Genomic DNA, 22,272 nt, shown 5'->3' with positions numbered 1-22,272 from the left:
AAGGTTCACTAAGATTAAAATTAGATATAGTCAAGTTACTGAAATGCTTCAGACATGCATTTATACACAGTTTGTCAGCTGGAAACGCAAGCAAGATTTATCTTTTATTTTCAGTTGGGGGCTTGGGGTTTTTTTGCAATTTCCTTTTTTCTTAGAAGTATTAATTACATGGCATGAGAAAATAAATCATTAGAATAAGCCTTGCATATATGTACAAAAAAAGCAGTATTAAAGATCATCTCATTGCATTCAGGATATTCACATTTGACTATATGGCTGTAAGAAGTTTCTGGTTTCTTAAATGCAAGCAAAAATCTTCTCTCCCTTTCTGCAAAGTCTTGAGAAAGGGATTATTAATGATTTAGTCTAAAATACTTAAGTCATTTTAGTTTAAGAGGTGCAATGAAAACCCAGTTCAATTTAGTTATACTGCACTGTTTCTAGGGCAAGAAGAGCAAAGAAAAACAAAACCAAAAACCAGCAAACCAAAAAAAACCCACAACAAAACTCACCCTGCAACAAACCAAACCCCACAGTCTTCACTGACTTAATTTCCTTTGTTTTCTTCAGTACAATTCAGTTATGCCTCTATCTCACTCAAGTATAAGCTGAAATTACTTGATGCAAAAGACTGCATTTCTAAAACTACCAGCTTGATACATTATGCTAGGCAAATGAGAGAAACATACAAAAGTGCAACTTACTCCTATCTGAATTTAATTATACCCTATGAAAATACAACTGGTCTCCAAACCATCAGCTAGTTTTCAAAAGCTGCAGAGTGTCATCTGAAATAGAACTTACTTAGATAGATACACATCTCTTAGGAACAGTTGCCTAAAAAGAACATACACATTTGGAGTTAATATTAACAACAGGTTAAGCTTCTAACATCTGGCAGTTTTATACAACTTCAGACCTAGAAGCTTGGTAAACAAATTTATGAGTCCTCTCCTTTCTTGAAGACACCACAAAAGGTTTGGTTCAAGGTAGAATATGAGGAACGGCGCAGAAGGGGAAGCAGTTTGAAGTCCTCTCTTTGACAGGGAACTCAGAACAGCACTTAAAAGCATCAGAGCTCAGCTTGTCTGTTACAAAGACGACAACAAGAAATATTTAACCTCATTGTGGTGTTGTTTTTTTTTTAAAAAAGAAATAAGACTGTTTATTCAAAACAAATTTTATAAAACAATTGTCTTTGTGGTACAGAGCAAAGTTTAAGAATAAATATTGAATAATTTGTATAAAAATTAGTAGTATCAAAGGGAAAATGATGCAAACCAAACAAACAGGTAAAAAAATTTTAGCATTAAATATGCTGTGCAACAATGTCAAATTCTTAATGAGGAGTGACCATTCAGGCTGACAAGAATTTTATTTGTAGAAGTAAAACCTGACAGCCCTGCATTGGAGCACTGAGACTATTGTTACAAAAGATTCCAGATGAAGGTGTACAAATCTTAAGTCACCGTTTAGAACCAGAAAATAAGTTTTCCAGCATCTCCATTTTTTGAAAGGAGTGCCTTCATGCTTTCCTTTTTATTCAACAAGCAACTTCTCTTCACTGCAGCAAAAGAAAATGCATACTACAAACATCAGGGCCCTTTTGAAAAACAAACCAAACAAAATTCAAACCAGCTGTAAAACAAAGTGTTACAATAGTAAAAAATGACTTTCAGATAATGGCAAATTACATCTAAGCAGTGTTTTAGGTGTTAGCTAGGTCACTACCCCATAGAAGTTTAAGCTACTTAGTTAAAACTTATTTTACCTTTTTTTGTATGAGTGAAAATAATAAATCCCAGCACATAGTTATGCTGGAAAAAATGTCTTATTAGTACATTTCGGTTGCATACTGTGTATGAAGACCCTCTTTCCCCACAGTGAACAGGGTGGCTTTTTCTATTAGCGCCATTTTGCTGTGCAGCTTGTTGATTTAAATGGTCAGAGATCTGATGAAGCAGCTTTCCCTCAGCACAGAATACTACTTTCTCTATATGTGCCTTTATTTCTCTGTAAGCCAACAGGTTATATAGATCTAGCGCCGTCTTTTGTTTTTTTTCTTTTAAAGTACCCGCATCCTCATTACTGTAATCAATCTGTACAGGCTGGGTTTGTTCTTTTTAAAGTAGCAGCTGTTACATTCTTCAATCATTCTGAAACTGATAAATGATTTATTTGTGGGTTCTGTACATACCAAACATTTGGGTCCTGTTAGGATTCTTATTCTTTTCTTTCTGGAAAACCAATTACAGAAAGCTATCTATTTCACTTAATTCCAGTAATTACCTACCATACATCTGAAATGGCATCTTAGAGAACAGCAAGCTCACTCCTGGATTCTGTCTACACTAATATAAACCATTAGCCATTCAAACCATTAAAACCTGCAGCACAGCTCCAACAGCTGTAGCAGTTACTTAAGTCTGTATAGCTGTTCCACAGAAAAGTCAGAAAACACAGGTCAGGTACCTCACTGCTCCACACAGGGAGGAACTTCAGGCAGAAGGAAAAAGTCTAGGCTCAGACAGAAAACAAGTAGTATTGCTCCTGTAATTAGCACATTTCCAACAGATGCTTGATGATTTGTGAGCTTTTGCATTGTTATTGCTCTGCTGGGTAAGCTTGACTCATTCAAGCTTTCAGAAGTAGTTTTCTGACACTATCCATGCTCGAACTTTTTCCAGCATCAGATCAGATCGTAAGCAGTATCTGACTGTACCTTGTGGGCTGTGCGTCCAATCCAGGAAGAGCTACCACAGGTTTGGCAATTAGCAACTCAAATATCTGTCCTGAGAGTCTGTGAAAACACCACTAGTGAGCTACACAAGAAAAGACTGCAGACATCCTAGAACTTTGATTCTCTGCAATATTTATATGGCACCACAGTACAATTCGAAACAGCTGGAGTTTAAATATCACTTGAATTCTATCCTGATCTACAACACACAGGTGTTTTATTCCTCCTGCAGCTGATATTAACATTGAAATATATTTAAGATACAGGGTTTTGTGGACACAAACTACCCTGAAATTTTAAAGACTATCCTTGTGCTTAAGGCTACAGAAGTTTTAGTGATTTTGGTTTGTGTACTAAGTTTCTGTGGATGATCATCTCCCTATCCTTTCACTGTGAAGTCAAACTTTGTGCAGCAAGTATCTTCCTCCTTTGTTATACAAGCATGAAATTTTGCTTTTTACAGTCTTTAACAGCTTCAAAATACCTGTAAGTAATATTTTTGGGGACTTTTGCTTGCTTTTCACCTTCAGAACCACGAATACTGGAAAGCACAGGTATTGTTAAAAAAACACATTTAGCTTATTTGCTTATTAAAGATTGGACTCTAAATATACTGCCTCGGTCTTCAGAAGGCAGAGAAAGATGAGCAAAAAGAGTTACACAAGCAATAGCTTGATTTTTATTCTTTCAGGTTCTAGAGGGAACTCCTTTGTTACTTTAAAACAACCAAGTCAGAGGGCACTCAAACACTGTTTCCCTATTTCAAAGACTTAGCAAGCTTTGAGGAAAAGGTTGTAGTAGTCTTCACTTCTAGCACTCACTGTTTGTCAATTGTGCAGGTCCATACTTACTTTCCATGAAGCACTGAGAACTGGTGAATATTTGTAACTGATTAACATTGCTCTAAATTACTGCAATAGTCTCATTCATCAAGTCAGAAGTTCTATTTTCCTCATGTTTTGAAAGGTCTACTCCATTTTGATATAGAAGATTATTTTTTATCATATGCCTTAGTTCACATACATTTTTTAAAGAAAACTTAAGACTTACTGACAATTTCAAAGTAGCAGACATTTTCACCAAGCATTTCAAAGTCTAGAAGTCCGTTATAGTTCATTTAATCCAGATTTGCATCCCTTGGAGAGTGTAAAGGAAGAGGATACAATGTAAAAAGTTGCAATACAATAGGAGAGTTATTCCAATAAGAGATCATGAACAGAATTTGGGACCATCTTTCCCCCCCCAAACCCCAACTATTCACATGTAAGTTTTACCTCTTTCCACATTTACGTATTTTGAATAAACAGCTACAGTTGTTTTGGCTCAGTCGATCTTCAATGCAGATATTCAAGTATCAAGAAAATGCAGCTGAACAAGGATACGTGTCCTCATAGTATAGTTTACAGAGAAGCACAATATTAACTAGTCTGCAGTATATTCTACCCCAAACCCCTGAAGAAAACTCTTTAACTTTGGGATCTGTAGCCTCCTTCCAGAGCTGGTGAAGATCATCTACGTGTCCATGAGAAGTCATCATTTTTTTATAAATGCAGGGATGATATGGAGCCTTTCCTTCCCCAGAAAAAAATGCATGATATTGTGGTACAATTCCCATTTTATTGGCACAGAGACCCATGAAAACATCATCTATATAAAGACTTGTATTGAGGGTCAATGAAGCCTCATATACTTTAGCTGCTACATCATTTGATATTACATAAGCAGCTCCTGCTGTATAGTCAGGATAAGAGGGCCACTGGTACATTTCATATGGAACATAGTATTTGCTACTCTTGTCTCTTATGGGGGGTGATCCACGATGGACACGACCAATCCAGAAATCTTGAACACCCATTTGTGCTAGACTTTGGAGATAAGCAACAAGATTTGGCATATGGATAAATATATCATCATCTGCAGACATAATGAACTTGGCATGAGGACAGTACGCATTCACCCAGCTAAACTGCAAAAGCAATTTAAGAGTAAGATTGTGAAAAGTATCCAAGAAGTCTTGCTGAATCAAATCATTGTATTTCTGGTCTTCCAGCTGAAGTTCTCTTTGCAGCTGTGTTTGCTGCTGCTGACCTGCTGGTCGCCCTAAAGCAAAAAGAGTTTTAATGTTGGCGTTAAGTTGAGAACGAACATACTTCTCGTTACCCCAAGTTTGTCTAATTGCATCCCTCCGATGACTGTTTTCAGGAGAAGTCTTCACAAACAATAGGAGAAGGACATCCTGCTGCTGACATTTCTCTCTGTGGTTGATCAGGTACTGGTAGCTTGATACTCTGCCCAAGTTATCCCTGTTGATAGACAGGCTGTCATTCACAAAATGGTAGCTATTTATGAGGTATCGGTATGAATAGGACTTCATATGACTCACAATATGATTATCAAATGGTGCCCAAAAAATCATAAGACACAATACAAAGCAGGTGGCAAATATCTGCAAAAAATGGCATTTTCTGACTCTTCTGGGACTAACAAACATTCTGATGCAGTTTCTATAATCCTTATTCTTGTTTGGGATCAGTGTTTTTACAGTGCCTGTGTTTTAGTTTAAGAGCACAGTGTCACTCCAAGGTAAGTGTCCATCGTAAGGCACGTTGTCTTTCATTCGGCATCCTTGCAAAGCCAGCTTTGCTCACAGATTTCACAAGTCATCTTTCTCAAAAAAGATTTTTGTCTCATGGAAAGAACACAGACAGTTTTGAAAGACGAGACTTGCAGATGAGCGTCTTCCCTTTGGAGCATCTTGACGTGAACGCTACAGCTCTGACTGGGTCTTCTCCTGTGCTTCTTTCCTTCATGAAGATGAACACCTACCAATTGCAAGTGGGGGTGGGAAAGAGGGGAAAAGTTTTAGTGAGCTGTTATTAACACAGGTTAGGTTTTAAGTTTGGCCACAGAAATGAGCTGACTGCTCAGACGTTCCCCACCATACCTACCTACGCGCCCCCAAACCCAGGCAGCGAGCTGGAGGCCCCAGCACAGGCTGCGGGAGGCCGGACAAGAAGGGGAACCTGGCACAGAGGCTTCAGTTCCCACACAAGAAACCCTTTCTCAGAAAATCCCACTGCCCTTAGTTCTTTTAAGCTAGGAAGGAAACCACACCTACAAATGATGGAGTTTACAAGTTGTCTTTAAGCAGCCTCATAGAGCGAGACCCAGGCCGGCAGTGGGAGCACCAGGCCACAATGGCGGAGCCCCCGCAGGCCTCGCCTCACAGCCTGCACCCAGGCTCTCTGCGAGGGGCCCGGGGCCCGCTGGCGAGCAAGGCAGCCCTCAGGCTGGCCAAGGGCTGTGGGGGTGCAGGTCAGGCAGGACCCCCGTACCCCAGCGCAGTGCCACCGCCCCCGGCCCCGCACAAGCCCACTGCCTCCACCCTGAGGGAAAGGGCCACCTCCATGTTACCCCCGTTGCCGGAGCTGGTCTGTCCTGCCCCAGCCCTGGTAGCAGTGCAGCGGCCTCATCCAGCACCTTCCCTGCAGGGGCCGTGAGCCCAGGGCAGCGCTGCTCTCCTGCCTCTGCCCGGGGCAGGCCTGCTGAAGGGAAGCCGCCATTAAACCTCCACAGCCAGCCTGAGGTTGGCTGAAAAGTGCCACTAGTAAAACCATGCTCCAATGGCACCCATTACCAAACATCCCATGTATCAGCTTAGGACCTCTACTTTTTAACTGATGGTGCGGACAGAGATTGTTTGTAATCCCAGCTACCGTTTATGAGGCAGGTTACGAGCAAGCTACACCAGACAGCACCACACAGACTCTCCAGTTAGGCACCCCTCTCACGGACACACCGGTTAAGACCAGACCGCTAACATTGCAGTGCTCCTGTCTCTGCTACCAACCAGAGTTTTAGTGAAGAAAATAATCCTAAGCACAGAAAGTCCAACCAAACCCAGCCTTCCCCCCTGCAATTTGTAAAATTCACTTCTTGCAGCCAGAGTTGTCTCTCCTATCTAATAAACAAAACCAGCCTGAATTAGAAGTACTTGTTCATCCCATAAAAACCTGACAACAGAGTAAGCTCTCAGTCCAGAGGAAATGCAGGACTAGCACCCCACAAGCTAAGCACTACTTAAACAGACACACAGCCCCTGAAGCAAGAGAGCACAAGCTGTCACTATTATGTTAAAAAAGTTACACGCAACACAAACGTTTTGACATTGTTTTACCCATTTGAGGTCTTGCAACTAGATAGCATGACAAGAACAGAACAGATTATACAGAGATAAGAAAACCTGCAGCAATTTTCTGCTGTAGTTATCTACAACAGGAAGGGGACTGGCTGTTAAAAATGGAACCTGTGCATCGGTGCAGTTGAGGCTTGCAAATTGTAGTGCATAACAAAAAAGCTGTATGGGCAGTTTGGTGAATAAAAGTCAGCCCTTTTTATAGTATCAGTTTAAACCCTTTTTATTTTGGAAACACGAAGCTAAACAATGCACCTCAGACTTATAAACTCAGCAACTTTACAATAGAACGCTAGTGCAAAGCTTACTGGTTTCAGATGAAGCACAGAGATGCAGGCAAGCTGGCATGTCACAGAAATCCAGACATTTGATAGCTCCTTTTGGAGGACTGGGTCTGAAGATGCCCGCTACTTCCTGAGAGTGAGGATAAGTTCTGGTTTTTCCTCCAACCTAGATACTTATTGGTGCTCTTTTCCAAAAACTCTGTACTCTTTGCAAAGTTGACCAGCTAGCACTAATACTGCAGCATTATTCCCCCAACTAAGTTTACAAAATAAATAAAAAAAAAAAGGTAAGCTCAGCCTAGGTGGTCAGGTTGCCTGATCATCGTGACAGCTTAAAACAGCTGACTGACTTTTCTGAAAGTTAAAAGAGCACGAGGCAATCTATTTAGCCACTTGAAGCAAAGTCTACCCTGGTAAACACTGGAATCCTAGTCACCAAATACAACTTTTTTAGGTTACACTTGGATAACATGTTTTGGCAACAATATGCAATTGCCCAAGTCATCTGGTAAAAAGAGACAACAGTCAACATCACAAACACAAAAGTGAGAGTCGCTGAAGACTAGCCTACATGACAGTTATTGCCCCTAGGGAAGGGTAAGCACCTCCAGAACAAAAAACCAGCAACCACAAAACACAGAAGTCACCACGGAAACAGCTTTTATTATGGAGCAGATAGTAGGGCACAAGAGATGCACATAGATTTTCTGCTCCCTTGCACCCCCCCTCCTGGAAATCAGAGATGCTGGAAAGAAAACTTAAGCTTTTCCTTGAAGAAAAAGCAAGCCATGAAATCACCTGACTAAAGGCTGGAACAGTCTGGTGTATCACTACCTCGATCTAGTTCAGGGGAATTAGATCAGCCTTTAGTAGACAGAAGTTGTTCAGAATCCCCTCTCAGAAACATCCCATCTTTCATTGTCAGAACTTTTTACAGCTCATTTACAACACCCATCCTTCGGGCTTAGTCATGCTCTCCTTCCCTTAACAGGGGAACAGGCTGACTCACCACAGGAGCTATTCACTGACAACTAATTCTCAAGATTCTGAGAAAAGAAAAAAACCCAACCACCATACCATACCCATGTGTTCTCCCCAGCAAGAGGAAACATGGTGGAACAGAGATAAAACCATCCTCGATGGCCATTTTTTCTGACCATAGTTAAAAGTGTTTTGCCTCTTGGTGTGCATTTTCTTACTTGCGGCTTGGAAGCTTTTAGATCCACTGAGATTGGAGAAAGACTGGAAAAACCAAGCACCCATACACAGTTCCTGTAGCTGCCTTCCTTTCTGGTAGACTTAAGATTCACAACTCATGCAGTCTAGTTGCAAGTACTGCAAGCCTTTCTCACCCTGCAGCGATCCTACCTTTCCTAAAGGGCTTTGTAATTTAACCTTTCAGTATTACAAGCATGACTGTCATTTGAATGTAGTAACTATTTACACTTCCATATTTTGCATTCAGTAGATGTTCTAGGATGAAAGTGGAGCTACCATGGTTTGTTACGCAAACTTGATATCTTGTAGAATGACCACTGTGGAAAAGCAGATCCTTAGAGAGCTACTTTAAATGCTCACAGAAGTCAGTATTTGAAAAAAGTCAGTCTGAAGTTAATTTCAGGACAGAAACAGAACATTTTTGGAAAGTCCTCTGAGGAGAGACAGACATGGGAGATCCTAAAGAAACAGAGACACTTTAGACATGAAACACCAGAGACACAGACCTGCAGGGAAAAGAGCCATGAAGGGACAACATTCACACATAAGGCACTCCAACACGGAAATTTTTTTCCAACTACCACCACCCTGATAAAAACCCTAAACTCAAGAGAGACCAACTAAGACCACCCAGAGGGAACACCCCACAACTCCCAGCTACAAATTCTGTCATGTGGTATGATACACATGCTGGGCTTTAATTAACCTGTAATATCTGACATACCACATCCCTGTGTGACACACTTTAGGACAAAGAGATCATAATATACAGTTATTTTCACTCCTTCTGCCTAGGACAGAAGCTATGTTTAAATCACAAGTGGCTTTTCCCAGGCAATGCAGGATATTCCAGGAAACACCATTCTAAATAGAACCATTTTGCACTATCAGCTTGTAGCAACTGTCCCTTTCACATCAACAACTCTTAGATGAAGTTCAGAAGATCTACAAGAAAGAACACCTCAAACATTACCTAGTTTCAAACAGAAGTCATCTGAAGAGCTGCTGATCTCTTATGTCCATGTCTTGACCTTGGCTATGCCAAAGAGACACTTTAAGGGTGCAGTCCTATGGGATGGTTGACATCAAAAGCTTAACTGCTGCCAGTTGGGAACAGCCTTAAAGTCACTCTTCCCCAACCCATCCTCACCACACAGACCTTCCACAGCTTGCAACAGCTCTGGAGCTTATACAGTTGCTCAACAAGCCAAATTCAGCTTCCTCCCAACATCTTCCCCTCAGAAAGCAACCTGCTGAAACCCTGCAGGAAAGATCAGAGTGCTTAATTCAGGTCAGGCTGTATCTAGAGCCTAACCTAAGTGCACAACAGCACTCAACGGTTTCCTTTGCAGAACCAGATGTAACACACGTTTCTGAAGTTTTCAGTCTTTTCAATTTTAAGGCTACTACCAGGCCCTGTGTTACTACAGAAAACTTTAAAGTCTAGGGCAGGCTTTTGGTCTGAATTCAGACTAGTCCTGTCACATGAGCTACTCCAGATAGAACTTTTTTAATAATGGAGCGGGATGTCCAGGTTAGGAGGCACACTGCAGAGATGCTCCATCCTGCTGGAAGACTTCAGATGTCACATGGACCTAAACTGCAGCACCAAAGGAATGTGCCCAATCACAGAGGTGACCAGAAGCAGAAACTCTGCAGTTAAAGCTGCATGGCCCAAGATTAGCACTGCCTGGATTTAATTCAGACAAATTTGTCAAGCTCAGTGTACTACGACAATCCTGAAAAGAGCAAGCCGGATTTTCTTGAAGCTTTCAAAATCTCTTTAGAAAGGAGTTACAGGGTTCAAAGAACACATTTTGGCACGTTTGACAGTTTTGTTTAAGTAGAATTTTAAACTAGTTTGCAATGTTTGGTTTCTGAGCAATTTAAACAGTTAAAATTCCTATGAAATTGAACTCTTCCATCTCCAGCTGTACTGATTTATATACTGCTTACACCAAAAGACCAACAGAAACATAGTCAAGTTAGCACATCAACTAAGCCATCAAAATACAAAATTACACGTTTATCAATATTTTCCCTTCCAATTGACTACTTAAAGGGTAAGAAAGTATGTGCCTAAGTTAATGGGAGCAAAGCCTGAATGGACATTGCTGCTTACAGCTTTAGCTACAAGATTACATAATCCAGGTTCCTCACCATTTTTCTGTTGCTGACATGTCTTCACAAGTCATGCTATCTGCCATCTCTACCCTGGCCTATGTCCTCCTTCACTCCCCAAGATCTGAAGAACTCTTTATACATTAATAATTTGCTTTAAAACTAATCTTCAAGTTCCTCATAGATGAGCTGTATCACAAAAGAAAACTGAACAGAAACACCAAGTTACACCTGTGACACTTCTAGGATTTCCTGCAGTAGTGACAGGTCACTTTAAGGAAAAAAAGATGCATTAAGGTACTTAGCTAAACCTTCCTTCCTACGTAGTTCACAAATGCCAGGATGGAAAGACAGCATAAGCACACAGCCTGCAAAGAAAATAATTTCAAGTATTGTCAAAACTTCCACTGTTACACCTTCTTCTGTACAGAACTGGTGAGAAATGGATGTCAATTTGGACATGTATCCCATAGAAAAATATAGTCACAATGACAATGGGATTAACAAAAAGAACCAGCCTACTGCTATGAAGATCTATGCAAAGTTTAAAGTCATAGATGCTGCATCAATAAAGAACATTAATGCAGGGATCACTGACGGTAGCTTTGAAAATTTTGTTTCAAGAACATTTAACACACCTTCTGCAGCCTCATATGCAGGCTTTGCCTGCAAATTCTTTAGTTTGCCAGCAGCAGGCAGGGGACAGTTTCCTGGGATGTTAGAATCGGCATTCTTAGATGTTTTTTGTGCATGCATTGAAGATCTCTCAGATTGAGCAGACACCTGATTTTTCAGGTGAAACTTAACACCTTCCAAAACACAGACTCCTTGAGTGATTCTGAAGTTGCTCAGTCAAGAGTAATCCCCTTATGAAAAATAACGGGCCCTGAAGTATAGCACTTCCTTCAGGAGAGCTTTGTATCAGAGATAACAGCAGCATCATATAGAAAAATGAGACACTGAAAGCTGCAATCACTTACTGCTTCTCATTGATGTGTAACACTTCCAAGTGCTGGGGCAATCTCTGAAGTGTTCATTGGTAGAGAAATGCAAAGGATGGCAAAGCATTAGACTGCAATTGAGCAAAGCATTTCAACTCCTTCAGGGCTGGAAGCAGAAACAGATTGTAATACTCAACTCTGCCAAGAGACATCTAAGTGCCAGTAGAGATGTAGTTTCTACAGAGATTTTGCACTTGCTGTGCCCACTGGGTGGAAAGGAAGAGGGTGATTTCTTCCGTTTCCCCTAAAAGGAGCAGCAAGCTTCCCAGCTGCTACAAACAAATCTAAATGGAGACATCTGCCAGTATGGACAGAATTGCCGTAAGGTGCTTTCATCAGTCAGTCCCCTAGAACACCTACTGTGCAGATATCAGGAGAGGAGCAGAATCACACCTTTCAAGCACCAGTCTATGCTTAGACTGCAGTTTTCAGTTGCTTTAACCTACTATATCCACTGCAGACTCTTCCCCATACAAGCTAAAAAGGAGGACTGCATTTTCCAGCATGAAAACCTCCAAAATACAAGTAATTTAGTTCCAGGGATTTTGCACAAAATGCACAAGCACCAACATGCAATTCTTTGGTTTGTCCAAATCTGTGCAGCAGATTGGGTGAAAAGAGCCAGTTCTTCATACCAACAGTAAGGATAATACTCTGAATTTTCAGAGTCTGGCAGCAACCTGATTGAGGCCACACGCCCTCATTTTCTGAGAAGAGTGACTAAGTAGAGCACTTAACCTCCACGCAGCAAGTCAGAGCCCTAAGATACAACTACAAAGGCCGTAGTGGTACCTATTGTACAACCCATTGCACCCGTTTCAGCAGATGCCAGTGATAAGCTCTAATACTACACCGAACAGCAGTCTGTATTTATATAAATTCACATTTACAGTGCCAGTATTTAAAGACGTGCGAGATTGGTACACATTCCTTTCAACTCCCATGTAATAAGGCAAAAATAGACAGCAAAGGGGCAGAGCACACTAACTGCAGCTGCTCACGTTACCCATTGGGTGTAGGTGGCAGAGCTTTAAGTATCAAATCCATTTGCACAGCGCTACTCTTTCTGCTTCAGAGCAGCACTTCAGTCAGCACTTTTTACGCGCTCCAGAAAGCTTCCCCCCAGTTTTATAGCAGGTCATGTCTGTTCATATTTGGAACCTTCTGTACAAGTGGTGTAAAGAATTTTCTAGTGACTATACATCAGTCTCAGAGTATGCAAAGTGGGTGAGGATCGCAAAAGGCATTACTAAGAGGGCTAGCTTGCCACTGCTTTCTACCCCACATTAGCGTACTCATCTCTTTACAAATGTGTATTTCAGAAGGACATCCCATTACACAGGTCAAGCTCTCAGCTGAAAGTTGGCTCAAACTGAAGGCTGAAGAAAACTCTTTTGCCCACAATAAAGAAAGCAATTAGCATCATAGAATGATAGAATCATTTAGGATGGAAAAGACCTTTGAGATCATCAAGTCACACCATTAACCCAGGACTGCCAAGTCATCACTAAGCTCCACGTCTACAGATTTTTTTAATTACCTCCAGGGATGGTGATTCCTCTACCTCCCTGGGCAGCCTGTGCCAAAGAAATTTGAATAAGCAAGCAGTTATGGATCTAGTCCAAAGCTCAATACTGGATGACAAGAGAATGCAAATTCTCTAGTTACACAGTAATGCTGAATCCCTGTTTCATAGCATGGTAAAAGTTGAAGAGCTACAACATTACAGTCATGCCTAATCAGTAATTCCTTCTGCTGCCATTAAGTAAGCCCATTCAAATATTTATTTGCAGCTAGAGATGTTATTTCCTGCCTGCTTTCCCCACAAACCTAAGGTGATTTCCAGTCTCCAGGCCATACCTGAAGATCAAGCTGAACAAGTATCTGAGGCAGACTAGCTGCCAGCTGCCAAGCTAAATGCAGAAGTCAAAAATTTAAGACTGACAACTAATTGCAAGATGACTAGTTTAAGTTGCTTTTCTATGGGGCCTCACTTTTTTTTTCAGAATACTTTTCAAAAAAATACAGTGAGTTAGAAAGTGCGCAAAGAACTCATTTAAACAGAAGGCCAATACTGTTGTACCATGGCTGTTTCTAAACCATGCTAGACTTTTGCTATCCTCGTTCCATGTTTTAAGTTTTTCATTCCAGAGTAAACATTCTCTCATCTGCTCTGCAGCCAATCTCTCTTCCTCAGATAATACTCTAGCCTATGATCCCAATTCAGCATCCAACTCCAGATGGATCTCTCTTACTGCGGCAAAAATTTAGTCAAAATCTGGATGTTACACATGTCACTAGCATGCAGGCACTAAGGCAGGAAGACAAATCAATTCAATTTGTAGATTAAAATGCAGGGATTTTTTGTGCCACAGCATTGCATTTTTTTTTTCTTTCAGTTAGACCAGCAATGAAAAAACATGTTGGAATTAAAAAGAAGTCGAGTCAAATACTGGTTAACTTACTGGGTACAGGAAATAGTGGAGTTTTTTTCGTGTTCTATTGGGCTTACATCTCTCTTTTCCAGATTTAAGTTTGCACAGGTCAGAGATATGTGAACTCATGGTCCACACAGCCGAGTAACATCCCATCTAGACTTTCCAAATCAGCTTAGCTGCCTAAGTTTGCCTCTCTTATGCATGGCTTATTAACCTTAGCCAAGTGTCACGCTGCCCTACCATCCAGGCGTTTATACTCCATACACAACTGAGCATGGCAGAAGTCTTGGATCACCCCTTTCTGCATCAAATCTTTTCCTCCAGTAGTTCACGTTCCTAAACCTACAAGTAAAGCCCTGGGAAGCAAGTCTGCAGGTTTACTTGTCTACCCGCAAACCACGCACACAAAAGTTTAAGGAAGCTGGGCTGCAGAACACTGGTGCTGGTTCCCATCTCAATAGTACCTGGGGTCAGTAGGAGCCAACATCACTTTTGTTAAAGACTCTTCCACTTAGATGACCCAAGTCACATAGTCAGGAACACAGCCTGTTTTTCAGTTCTTTATACATGTTGTAGAAATTAAGGAGCAAATCAGGTCCCAATCCTATGCACGGGGACACCAGACAGTGCAGACTAATTTGCTGTGTTGCCTGGGAAGTACCCGGGTCTTCAGTTTCAAGGCCATGCTTTCCTCATCACATAACACACCCCCAAGCAAGCACAAGGTCTAACACTAGGTTGAATCCACCATGCAGAGATGTACCTCAAGCAAAGCACACATCTACACACAAAGGTGTCCTAGGAATTTAAGGCAGTCCTCTTAAAGCAACTATAGGATCAGCTTAGAAAAGAAGCAGCTCTGTGGAAAAAAAACAATACTTCTATCAATACCTAAGAAAGCATCTACATATATAATTCAGAGACGAGCTTTCCGATGAATGAAAAAAATCATGAGAAAGGGGATCATTAATCTTAAAGAGGTTCCCTAACAGCTCATCACCCCCACAAGCGTAATGGGGCTGCCATTGCAACAACACTTCAAAGCCCTCCTCTTGAGATCACAAAGAGCAAATATTGCTTAAGCCACTCTATCTTTCCTTACACCCACAGATCGACAAGCACTTAAGAACAGACAGTCATTGCATGCTCTGTTCCCTTGGCCCTTAACAGAATCATGCCTTGTTCATTCTCAACCCTTCCCGTTCACCACTGTGCATAGCTGCCAGCAAATCTTAAGCTGAAAGAAGTGTTGTATTCTACTTGAGGCTGAGGGAAGAGGAGAGTTATTAATAACCCTGTCTGCTTCTTGGATAATCTCATCTAGTGAGTTGTCTTCTTTTATTAATAGGAAATCAATCTATTCAAATGAAGCAAGCAGGCTATCTGACCATGTATTCACTTCTTGTTTAGTATTTGTAGTTCAGTGTTTTCTTAAGAGATTAATTCCCTTTTGTGGTAGTTCAGCACTAATTTGGCACCAAATGCAAATGCAGTGTAGAAGTCTCTCTCTCTCTCTCCACACACTATGTATGTACACCCACACTTTTTACAGAAGCATGAAGTACTAGTCATTCAAGATACATCAACAGAAGTTAAGAAACTTCATTTTTAATTAATTCAATTTTGAAGTTACATAAACAGCACCTTGAATTCCATAAAAGAGTCACCCTAACTTCAGGCAAATAGTCTAGAAACAGCAAACACACCACACTGTCGGTTTCTCCTAAGTCCCAACTTCCAGACTGCACACAGTCTTCACTGCCATAAGAAAGCCCCAAACAGCTTTAAAGCTGAAACTGAATAAACATGCTAGAAGCATTACATTAAGAGGTACATGTATGTTAAGTCAAACTCCTAGCAAACAGACACAATCCAGACCTGTTAGGTTTGTGCTCTCCCATCTCTCTCCAAGACACCACTTGTTGAGGAGCAGCAGTCAGTTTGAAGAGAGGGTTAGAGAAAACAGCAAAGAAAGTTTTGCCAAATTTAAGTGTACTGGAAGAGCCAGCCACCAGAAAAGTAGAAGAGTGTTTTCTGCATTTGCAACAGCTGTTGACAGAAGTCACTACTGGTTTTGCACTTCCATGACATTTGGATTCATATGGCTAGCTAGCCTCCTTTATTTCAGTAGTACAGCATTAAGCTAAGGTCTATCTCAATTATTTTATATGACTACATAAGTTCAAGGCTTTAATGTAGTTTTCACATTTTGAATAGTTTTCAAGACAGTCAAGTATTTCACATAAAGTTACAAAGAACCAACAGCTCTTGAAGAACAGACTCAATACAGAAGATCCTACATACATATTGGGGGTCTCCATGTTTGTTTCAAGCAAGCTGGAAAGCCAAAATCCTCAGATTTTATCATAAAGTGGATCGAGAACCACCTCAACATATACAAAGGAGCTGCAGATTGGCTGGAATAATAGCGGCACAAGGCTTTGTTTAAGCCTGTCTGCAGACTGGGTGGGATGAATTCCATTAATCCTCTCCTACTTCTGTGGGAACCAAGGAAAATTTTGGCCTTTTATACAGCCTTTTTTTTCAAGGCAACAAGGCCAGGGACTAAACAGGAGACACTCATCTGCTTTTTTCTGTTACAAAACATGGGGAGCAGGAACAGCACAGGCTCATGGCAGAAAAGTGGAAGAACAGAACCAGCACCCCCCACATGCACCAGCGAGAAATGTGACAATACAGTAAGCTGTAGCAACTCAAGAACAGCATCCTGCAGTTTCTAGCTCACCACAGATGAAGTACCCTCACTGAGAGCTGCTAACAAGTCAATGGCCGTAACACACCGCAGAACAGAAGACTACACAAAGAATTCCTCAGGCCTAGCTTCAAGATTCAAATTGGATAAGGAAAGTCAAACAAAGGAGCTGCAAAACACTCCCAACATGTTTAATAAGCAGTGAGGTTTCTCCAAGACTACTTTGTAAATTAACATGAAGCAACTTGTGTATTTGCATTTAACCAGAAGTACTTGTCTCTGCTTAGGAGAAATGGATAGTAGGTCACACTATTTCATAATATCAAGAGCCAGTAAAAATAGTATTTTTAAATTTATAAATGTGTCTGTTGTATATATGTGTGTATATGCACACACATTTATATGCAAGACTGATGTAAGGCCAAGAATGTAACTGAACTGCACACAGCACAAGATTAAGCTCTGCTGCGAGGACAGTTTAGTGAAACAGAGTGAAGTAGAAACTACAAATGGAATTCATTAGGAGGCAGACCACAAAACACCAGTCTGTGGACTCTAGAAGGAAGCTACAAAGATGGGAGCAGAAGCTTAAAAGACAGGGATGACTTAAGGCAGAAGGAAAAACAAAAAAATCCATTAAAGATGCCTGCTCATTCTAGAAAGTTGAGCTTAGAGAACAATGCAATAGAAAGTCAGTGCTTGTAATTACCACAAGACTTCACTTGGGTCTTTCAAACAAAGCAGCCAGAAACTCAGAAAAGAATTAGTCGCAAGTATGGTACCTTTACCACCCCTGTTACCCATTACAAGGGTTTCCTACTGAAAGTGTAGTGAGTAAGTATTTTATTGGAAAGTCAGGAAAGCTACAAGGAAGAGTTGCAAAAAGCACTGTCTAGTCTTAACAATAAAACACACTGATTACATACCTGAGCATACAGTGCAAAATGAAAGGCTAATCTTCCTTTAGTTAACCAAGTCAAGTAGAAGAAAATCCATCTATCCTCTATTTCATATTCCATGGAAAACCACAACTAATAGAGGGCTGAGGGAAGGGGGCTGCAGTGGTGTACAATGAATAGCAGTTTAAAGAACAAGAAAAACTGTAAGTTTCCTGCCCCAAGACAGAAGGCTAGTTTACGTCAATCAGCACAAGACTCTTCGGGTTCTTAGCAGCAGCGCAACTGGAAGAAAAAAGCTGCAGGATGCAGCAGGAGAAATGTGAGCAGAAAGTGACTTACTGACCCAACAGCAAGTTCAATTTGAAGCAACTTTCCTCAGTCTAAATGCCAAAGTACTAGCTAAAAATCTCTTCCTTTGCTGGTATGTCCCAAGGCACCTCCAACAGTACATGATCTGTGTTGGCAGAAGGGGTTCTTTATTTCAAAGTTGCTGCACCCGAGTGGGTGAGGTTGAGCTGCTGCATCTGAAAGGTGACAGCTTACCTTCAAGGCACCAGCAGCATTCCTGGAAGTTGAGTAACCGAACACTTTTTATTCAGACTGTAAGACTATATCCAGCAAACTGGAGATGGCACCAAACTTGACCTCATGAAACTGGTTTGCAGCAGGTAAACTTGCACTGCACTACAAGGCAGTCTGCGGTCTTTAGCAATACGTAGACCTATGCCCCTCTTCAACAGTCCTTCAAACCGGAGTTACTTTTGCTTACAACATCCTCTACTTTCAACATCATCTGTCCACAGGATGTTTAAGCAGTCCTGAGATCTGTTAGATTTTCTGGGTTATTTGGGCATGTAGCAGCAGCATCTCCAAGCCACAGTTCTATGTTGAAGATCAGACTACGCAGTCACCCAAGCAACAGGTAAACTTCAGGACTGGTACAGGTTCATACTAAAAAGTTGCAACTCTAAAGCAAAGGGGTTGTTTCATCATCCTATTTCCACACATTCTGATGGTTTCTCCATTGACTACAGAATCTAACTGGTGTCATCTTTCACAGGTCCTTCAATAGCATTCCTCCCCTTGCTTTCCAAGGGCAAATATCCTATTCTCAAAACTTATGAGAAAAGGGAAACCTCTCAAGTGTCTGTGACTTATTTCAGCCTTTGAAGACTCAGGAATGTACAGATTTCTGTTCAGAATCTGGAGCGGTGTTTCCCAAATATTGCAAAGATTCCAAATACGCAATGTCTCCTGTATCAGTGGAAAATCCTGCTGTCACTTCCAGCCAACCTGACAGAGGTGCACCATGCTGCTTTGCACTGGAATTTAAAGAGTAGTTATTACTGAGGTCTGCTAAATGGTCAGATAGCCTCACTCAAGATGTGTGTATCCTAGGAAGCTGATAAAGGTACTTTACTAAACCCCGCAGGCTGGTATGGAAGGAAGTTCTAGCAGCACAACACTAATCCATCACTTTTAGCCAGTTCCAAGGCCCAGCAGACCCACTGCAGTAACAGCAAAACTGCAGTGAGGTTTCCCAACAGCAAAACCCCCTCCCACTTCTGTACTTTTAGTAAGCAACATCAAGTTAAAGGATTACCTAGACAATTCCTCAGGTACAGACAGATAACCATGGGAGATGAGGCAATGCTTAGCACATCCTGGATGCCATAACACTTGTAGGTGCAGAAAAACACCCAACACACAAGCCACTGGCATTTCAAATGATAAGCTATGACTTGCAGGGTTTTCCACATGCTTCTCCCTGATCTGTAGGTGAACTGTCATTCCTAGCTTCAGTACTCACTATTCCAGTTTGTCCAGAGAGACTGTCCCAACTGCTGGCTTTGAGCAGAATGAGCAACCAGTTTGATTCTCAGTAATTATGGATCTTGGAGAAAACAAAGCGATACAGTTTTGACTGACTCAATGGAAGAGAGCGACTAAGCAGATATTGCTATTACATTTCTAAGCAGAAAAAAACCCAACAAAACCTTACCAGCAAAAAAGCCCATATTTTTACCAAAATGATATATTTCTGTATATAACAGATGGTCGGCTTCTATGAAACTAGTTCTGTGCAGAACAACCAGTAACTCCCATAATACCAGAGCAACACCCAGCTCTATGTGACAGTCCAGCCTTCTGGAATACTGCTAGAATACTCCATGGCTGTTATCAACTGTGATTTAATATTGCCTGCCCTGCTCAACAAGGGGAAAAAAAAGCTGGCGTTTATCCTCTCTTAGATTACAACTGTTTTCCCTTCTTTTAAAATAATCTATCCCTTTGCTGACCCCATCCCTTCCCCTTTCCAACTGCTAGGAGGAATGCAAGAATTGGGGAGGAGAAGCGAGAACAAGACAGCATCATACAAAACAGATTTCAACAGCCACACTAGGCGTTTCAACACTACTGCTAAGGGATCCTTGGCGAGTCACTAGATGCAGATGCACGTAGAGAGTCCTCCACCGCTTTGCACGGCCAGAACACAATTACAGGCTTTTCTTTTTGGCATTGCCTTGCACTTAGTTTAGTTGCTTACAACAGAGCCAGTCTCCCCTCTCTGGACACTCCCAACATCTTGCTCAGCAGCAGCTCAAGACGCTAAAAAGCACAGGCGTTCCGATGCGCCCCCAGCGAGGGCGAGCACCCCGCCGCCCCTTCCCCCGCCGGACCCCAGGGCTCTGCCCCACACCCCGTCCTGGCGCGGCAGCCGGCGCATCCCAAGCTCTTCCCAAAACCCGTGAAACCCAGAAGGCTCAGGAATACTGGGACGCTGGCACTGGGGCGGGCCGCAGCACCGCCACCCTCCCGCCACCGCCAGCTGCGGGGCGCCCGCGGATCCCGACATGAGCCAGATCGATCGTTCGGGACCGCCCCGCCCCGCCTGCCCCGGGCACTCGCGGAGCCCCGGGCACCCGCGGAGCCCCGGCAGCAGCTCCGGCCATGCGGCCGCCCCTTCGGGCAGACAAAGGAGGGGGCCGGCGCGGCCCTGCCCCTCGCACACCCCCGCCGCAGCGGCGCGCCCGACCGCCGCCCGCCGGCTCCGCAGCCCCGCCGCAAAAAAAAAAAAAAAAATTAAGGCGCTTTTTGAAAGCGTTCGGTATCTCCCCCTTTCGCCTAATGCGTTTCCTCACGCCGATTTTTTCCTACGGAGTCCCCAGAAATAGTTCGGGAGAGGGGTGGGTGCTCCCGGCGGGGCGCCGCCAGCCTCCGCGCGGGGAGAGGAGCTCCCGGCGCTCATTAGCGCTAACGAGGGCAGGGCGGGAGGGCTGCCCCGGCGCCTTCGGGGGCGCGTCCCCGTGTTGCAACCCAGGGCTGAGCGGAGAAACTCCGAGCCGGAATTGCGAGTTCCTTAGGCGGGGGAAGAAAAAAGCCCCACACCCACTTTTCCTGTAGAGGAAAAAATAAATAAAATAAAATTAATATTTAGAGCAATGGGAACGCGGGAGCGGCTGCCGGATGCAGGGCCGGGGGGCGGCGGCACTGCCACTGCTTTGAATGGGCGATTTCCCCGCAAACCTTGAGCGGCTGCGAGTTTTTCCTTCCGCGGCTCGGGGCGTGAGTAATACCCCGAAAGGGCCACAAAATGTTTCAGAGTTTTCCCTGCTTTTTCTTTTCTTTGAACACACTCGACAATCAGACAATGGCAAGAGACCCGGGGGGAATCTGCTGGAAGGCTCCGCAAAACACAAAAAAACTGCGCTGAAGTTTGGGTCTCGTTCATCGCAGAAATGTGAAAACCCAAAAGCCGGACAAAACCCTTCTTTCTTTACGGCAGGAGTAAGACAGCCGCGTTCGGAGAAACCTTTTAAACAAAGCAGTCGGAAAACTAGTTTGCCCAAAGCATGGCACCGCAATTCCAGAAACGCGGAGAAGCGAGACACCCTCCGCCCCGGCGCAGCCCAGCCCCTGCAGCCCCCGAAGCCAGACGGAGAGGAGAAAGCAGAGTACATTCGCTAACTTTAATTACCCAGCTACTCGCTTCACACCGAAAGCGAGGGAGGCGGACTGCTCTTTGCAAGCGAACGCACCGGCAGAGCGGGAGGGAGGGCGGCCGGCCCGGCGCAGACGGCGGTACCTGACCGGCGAGCCCCGGCAGCCGCTGCCGCTTCCGTCCTCGGGGCAGGGGGCTCGCGCCGCCGCCCGCGCGCGCGGGCCGCCCCAATCACCCGCCGCATATAGGGGCCCGCGAGCCGCGCAGCCAATCGGCGCCGCCTCTCCTCCCCCTCCGCCGCGCGCCGGGGCTCGGCCCCGCTCGGCGCGCGGCGCGGGTGTCCCGCTGTTTATAAACACCCGCCCGGCGCGGGGCGCCTCCGCCGTGCGTGCTCCCCGTGCCGGGGTGGTGCAGGGTTGGGTTTTTTTTTTTTCTTCTTTTTTTTTTTTTTTTTTTTTCTCTCCTCCTCCCTTTTCCCTCTTCCTGTTCCTCTCTCCTGAGGAGGTGGCGAGGGTGAGGCGGCGGTGAGCTGTGTGGGGAAACGGCAATGCGGTGACGCTCGGACTGCTAACAGTAACGCTTCTTAGAAATTCAACGATACGTCTTAAAAATATCTCAGGGGACGCGACAAAGCTTTAGCTAATTGCTGCGCTAAGTCTCCGAGGTGCTAAATAACATCTGGGTAGGTAGTTTAAGGTCGCAGTGAAACTTACTTCTTGT

General features: G+C 43.3%; 2 protein-coding genes across 10 annotated transcripts in view; one reads left to right on the top strand and one right to left on the bottom strand.

Moving 5' to 3' along the window:
* The window catches only part of MCF2L2 (MCF.2 cell line derived transforming sequence-like 2), a 181,064-nt gene that overhangs the window by 91,614 nt on the left and 67,178 nt on the right, over positions 1-22,272 (top strand). The window lies entirely within an intron of this gene.
* Positions 92-21,942, bottom strand: B3GNT5 (UDP-GlcNAc:betaGal beta-1,3-N-acetylglucosaminyltransferase 5). Of its 4 annotated transcripts, none has more exons than XM_056358584.1 (2): positions 21,589-21,942; positions 92-5,562 (listed from the first exon to the last, which is right to left on the bottom strand). In XM_056358584.1, the coding sequence occupies exon 2, from the start codon at positions 5,229-5,231 to the stop codon at positions 4,095-4,097; it is 1,137 nt and encodes a 378-aa protein (XP_056214559.1). In that variant the 5' UTR covers positions 5,232-5,562; positions 21,589-21,942; the 3' UTR covers positions 92-4,094. The 4 variants fall into 4 exon arrangements, with proteins under 4 accessions (XP_056214559.1, XP_056214560.1, XP_056214561.1 ...); XM_056358585.1 differs by having other exon boundaries at positions 21,650-21,942; XM_056358586.1 differs by having other exon boundaries at positions 21,697-21,942.

Source organism: Falco biarmicus, chromosome 13, assembly GCF_023638135.1.
Source record: "Falco biarmicus isolate bFalBia1 chromosome 13, bFalBia1.pri, whole genome shotgun sequence".
NCBI classification, from domain to species: Eukaryota; Metazoa; Chordata; class Aves; order Falconiformes; family Falconidae; genus Falco; species Falco biarmicus.
Note: the sequence above shows the minus strand (reverse complement) of the source record. Positions and strands in the feature narration are given on the sequence as shown.

What these genes read in the sequence shown, in the direction of transcription:
- B3GNT5 (XM_056358584.1), bottom strand. Translation starts at nt 5,231, where the DNA reads ATGTTTGTTAGTCCCAGAAGAGTCAGAAAATGCCATTTTTTGCAGATA.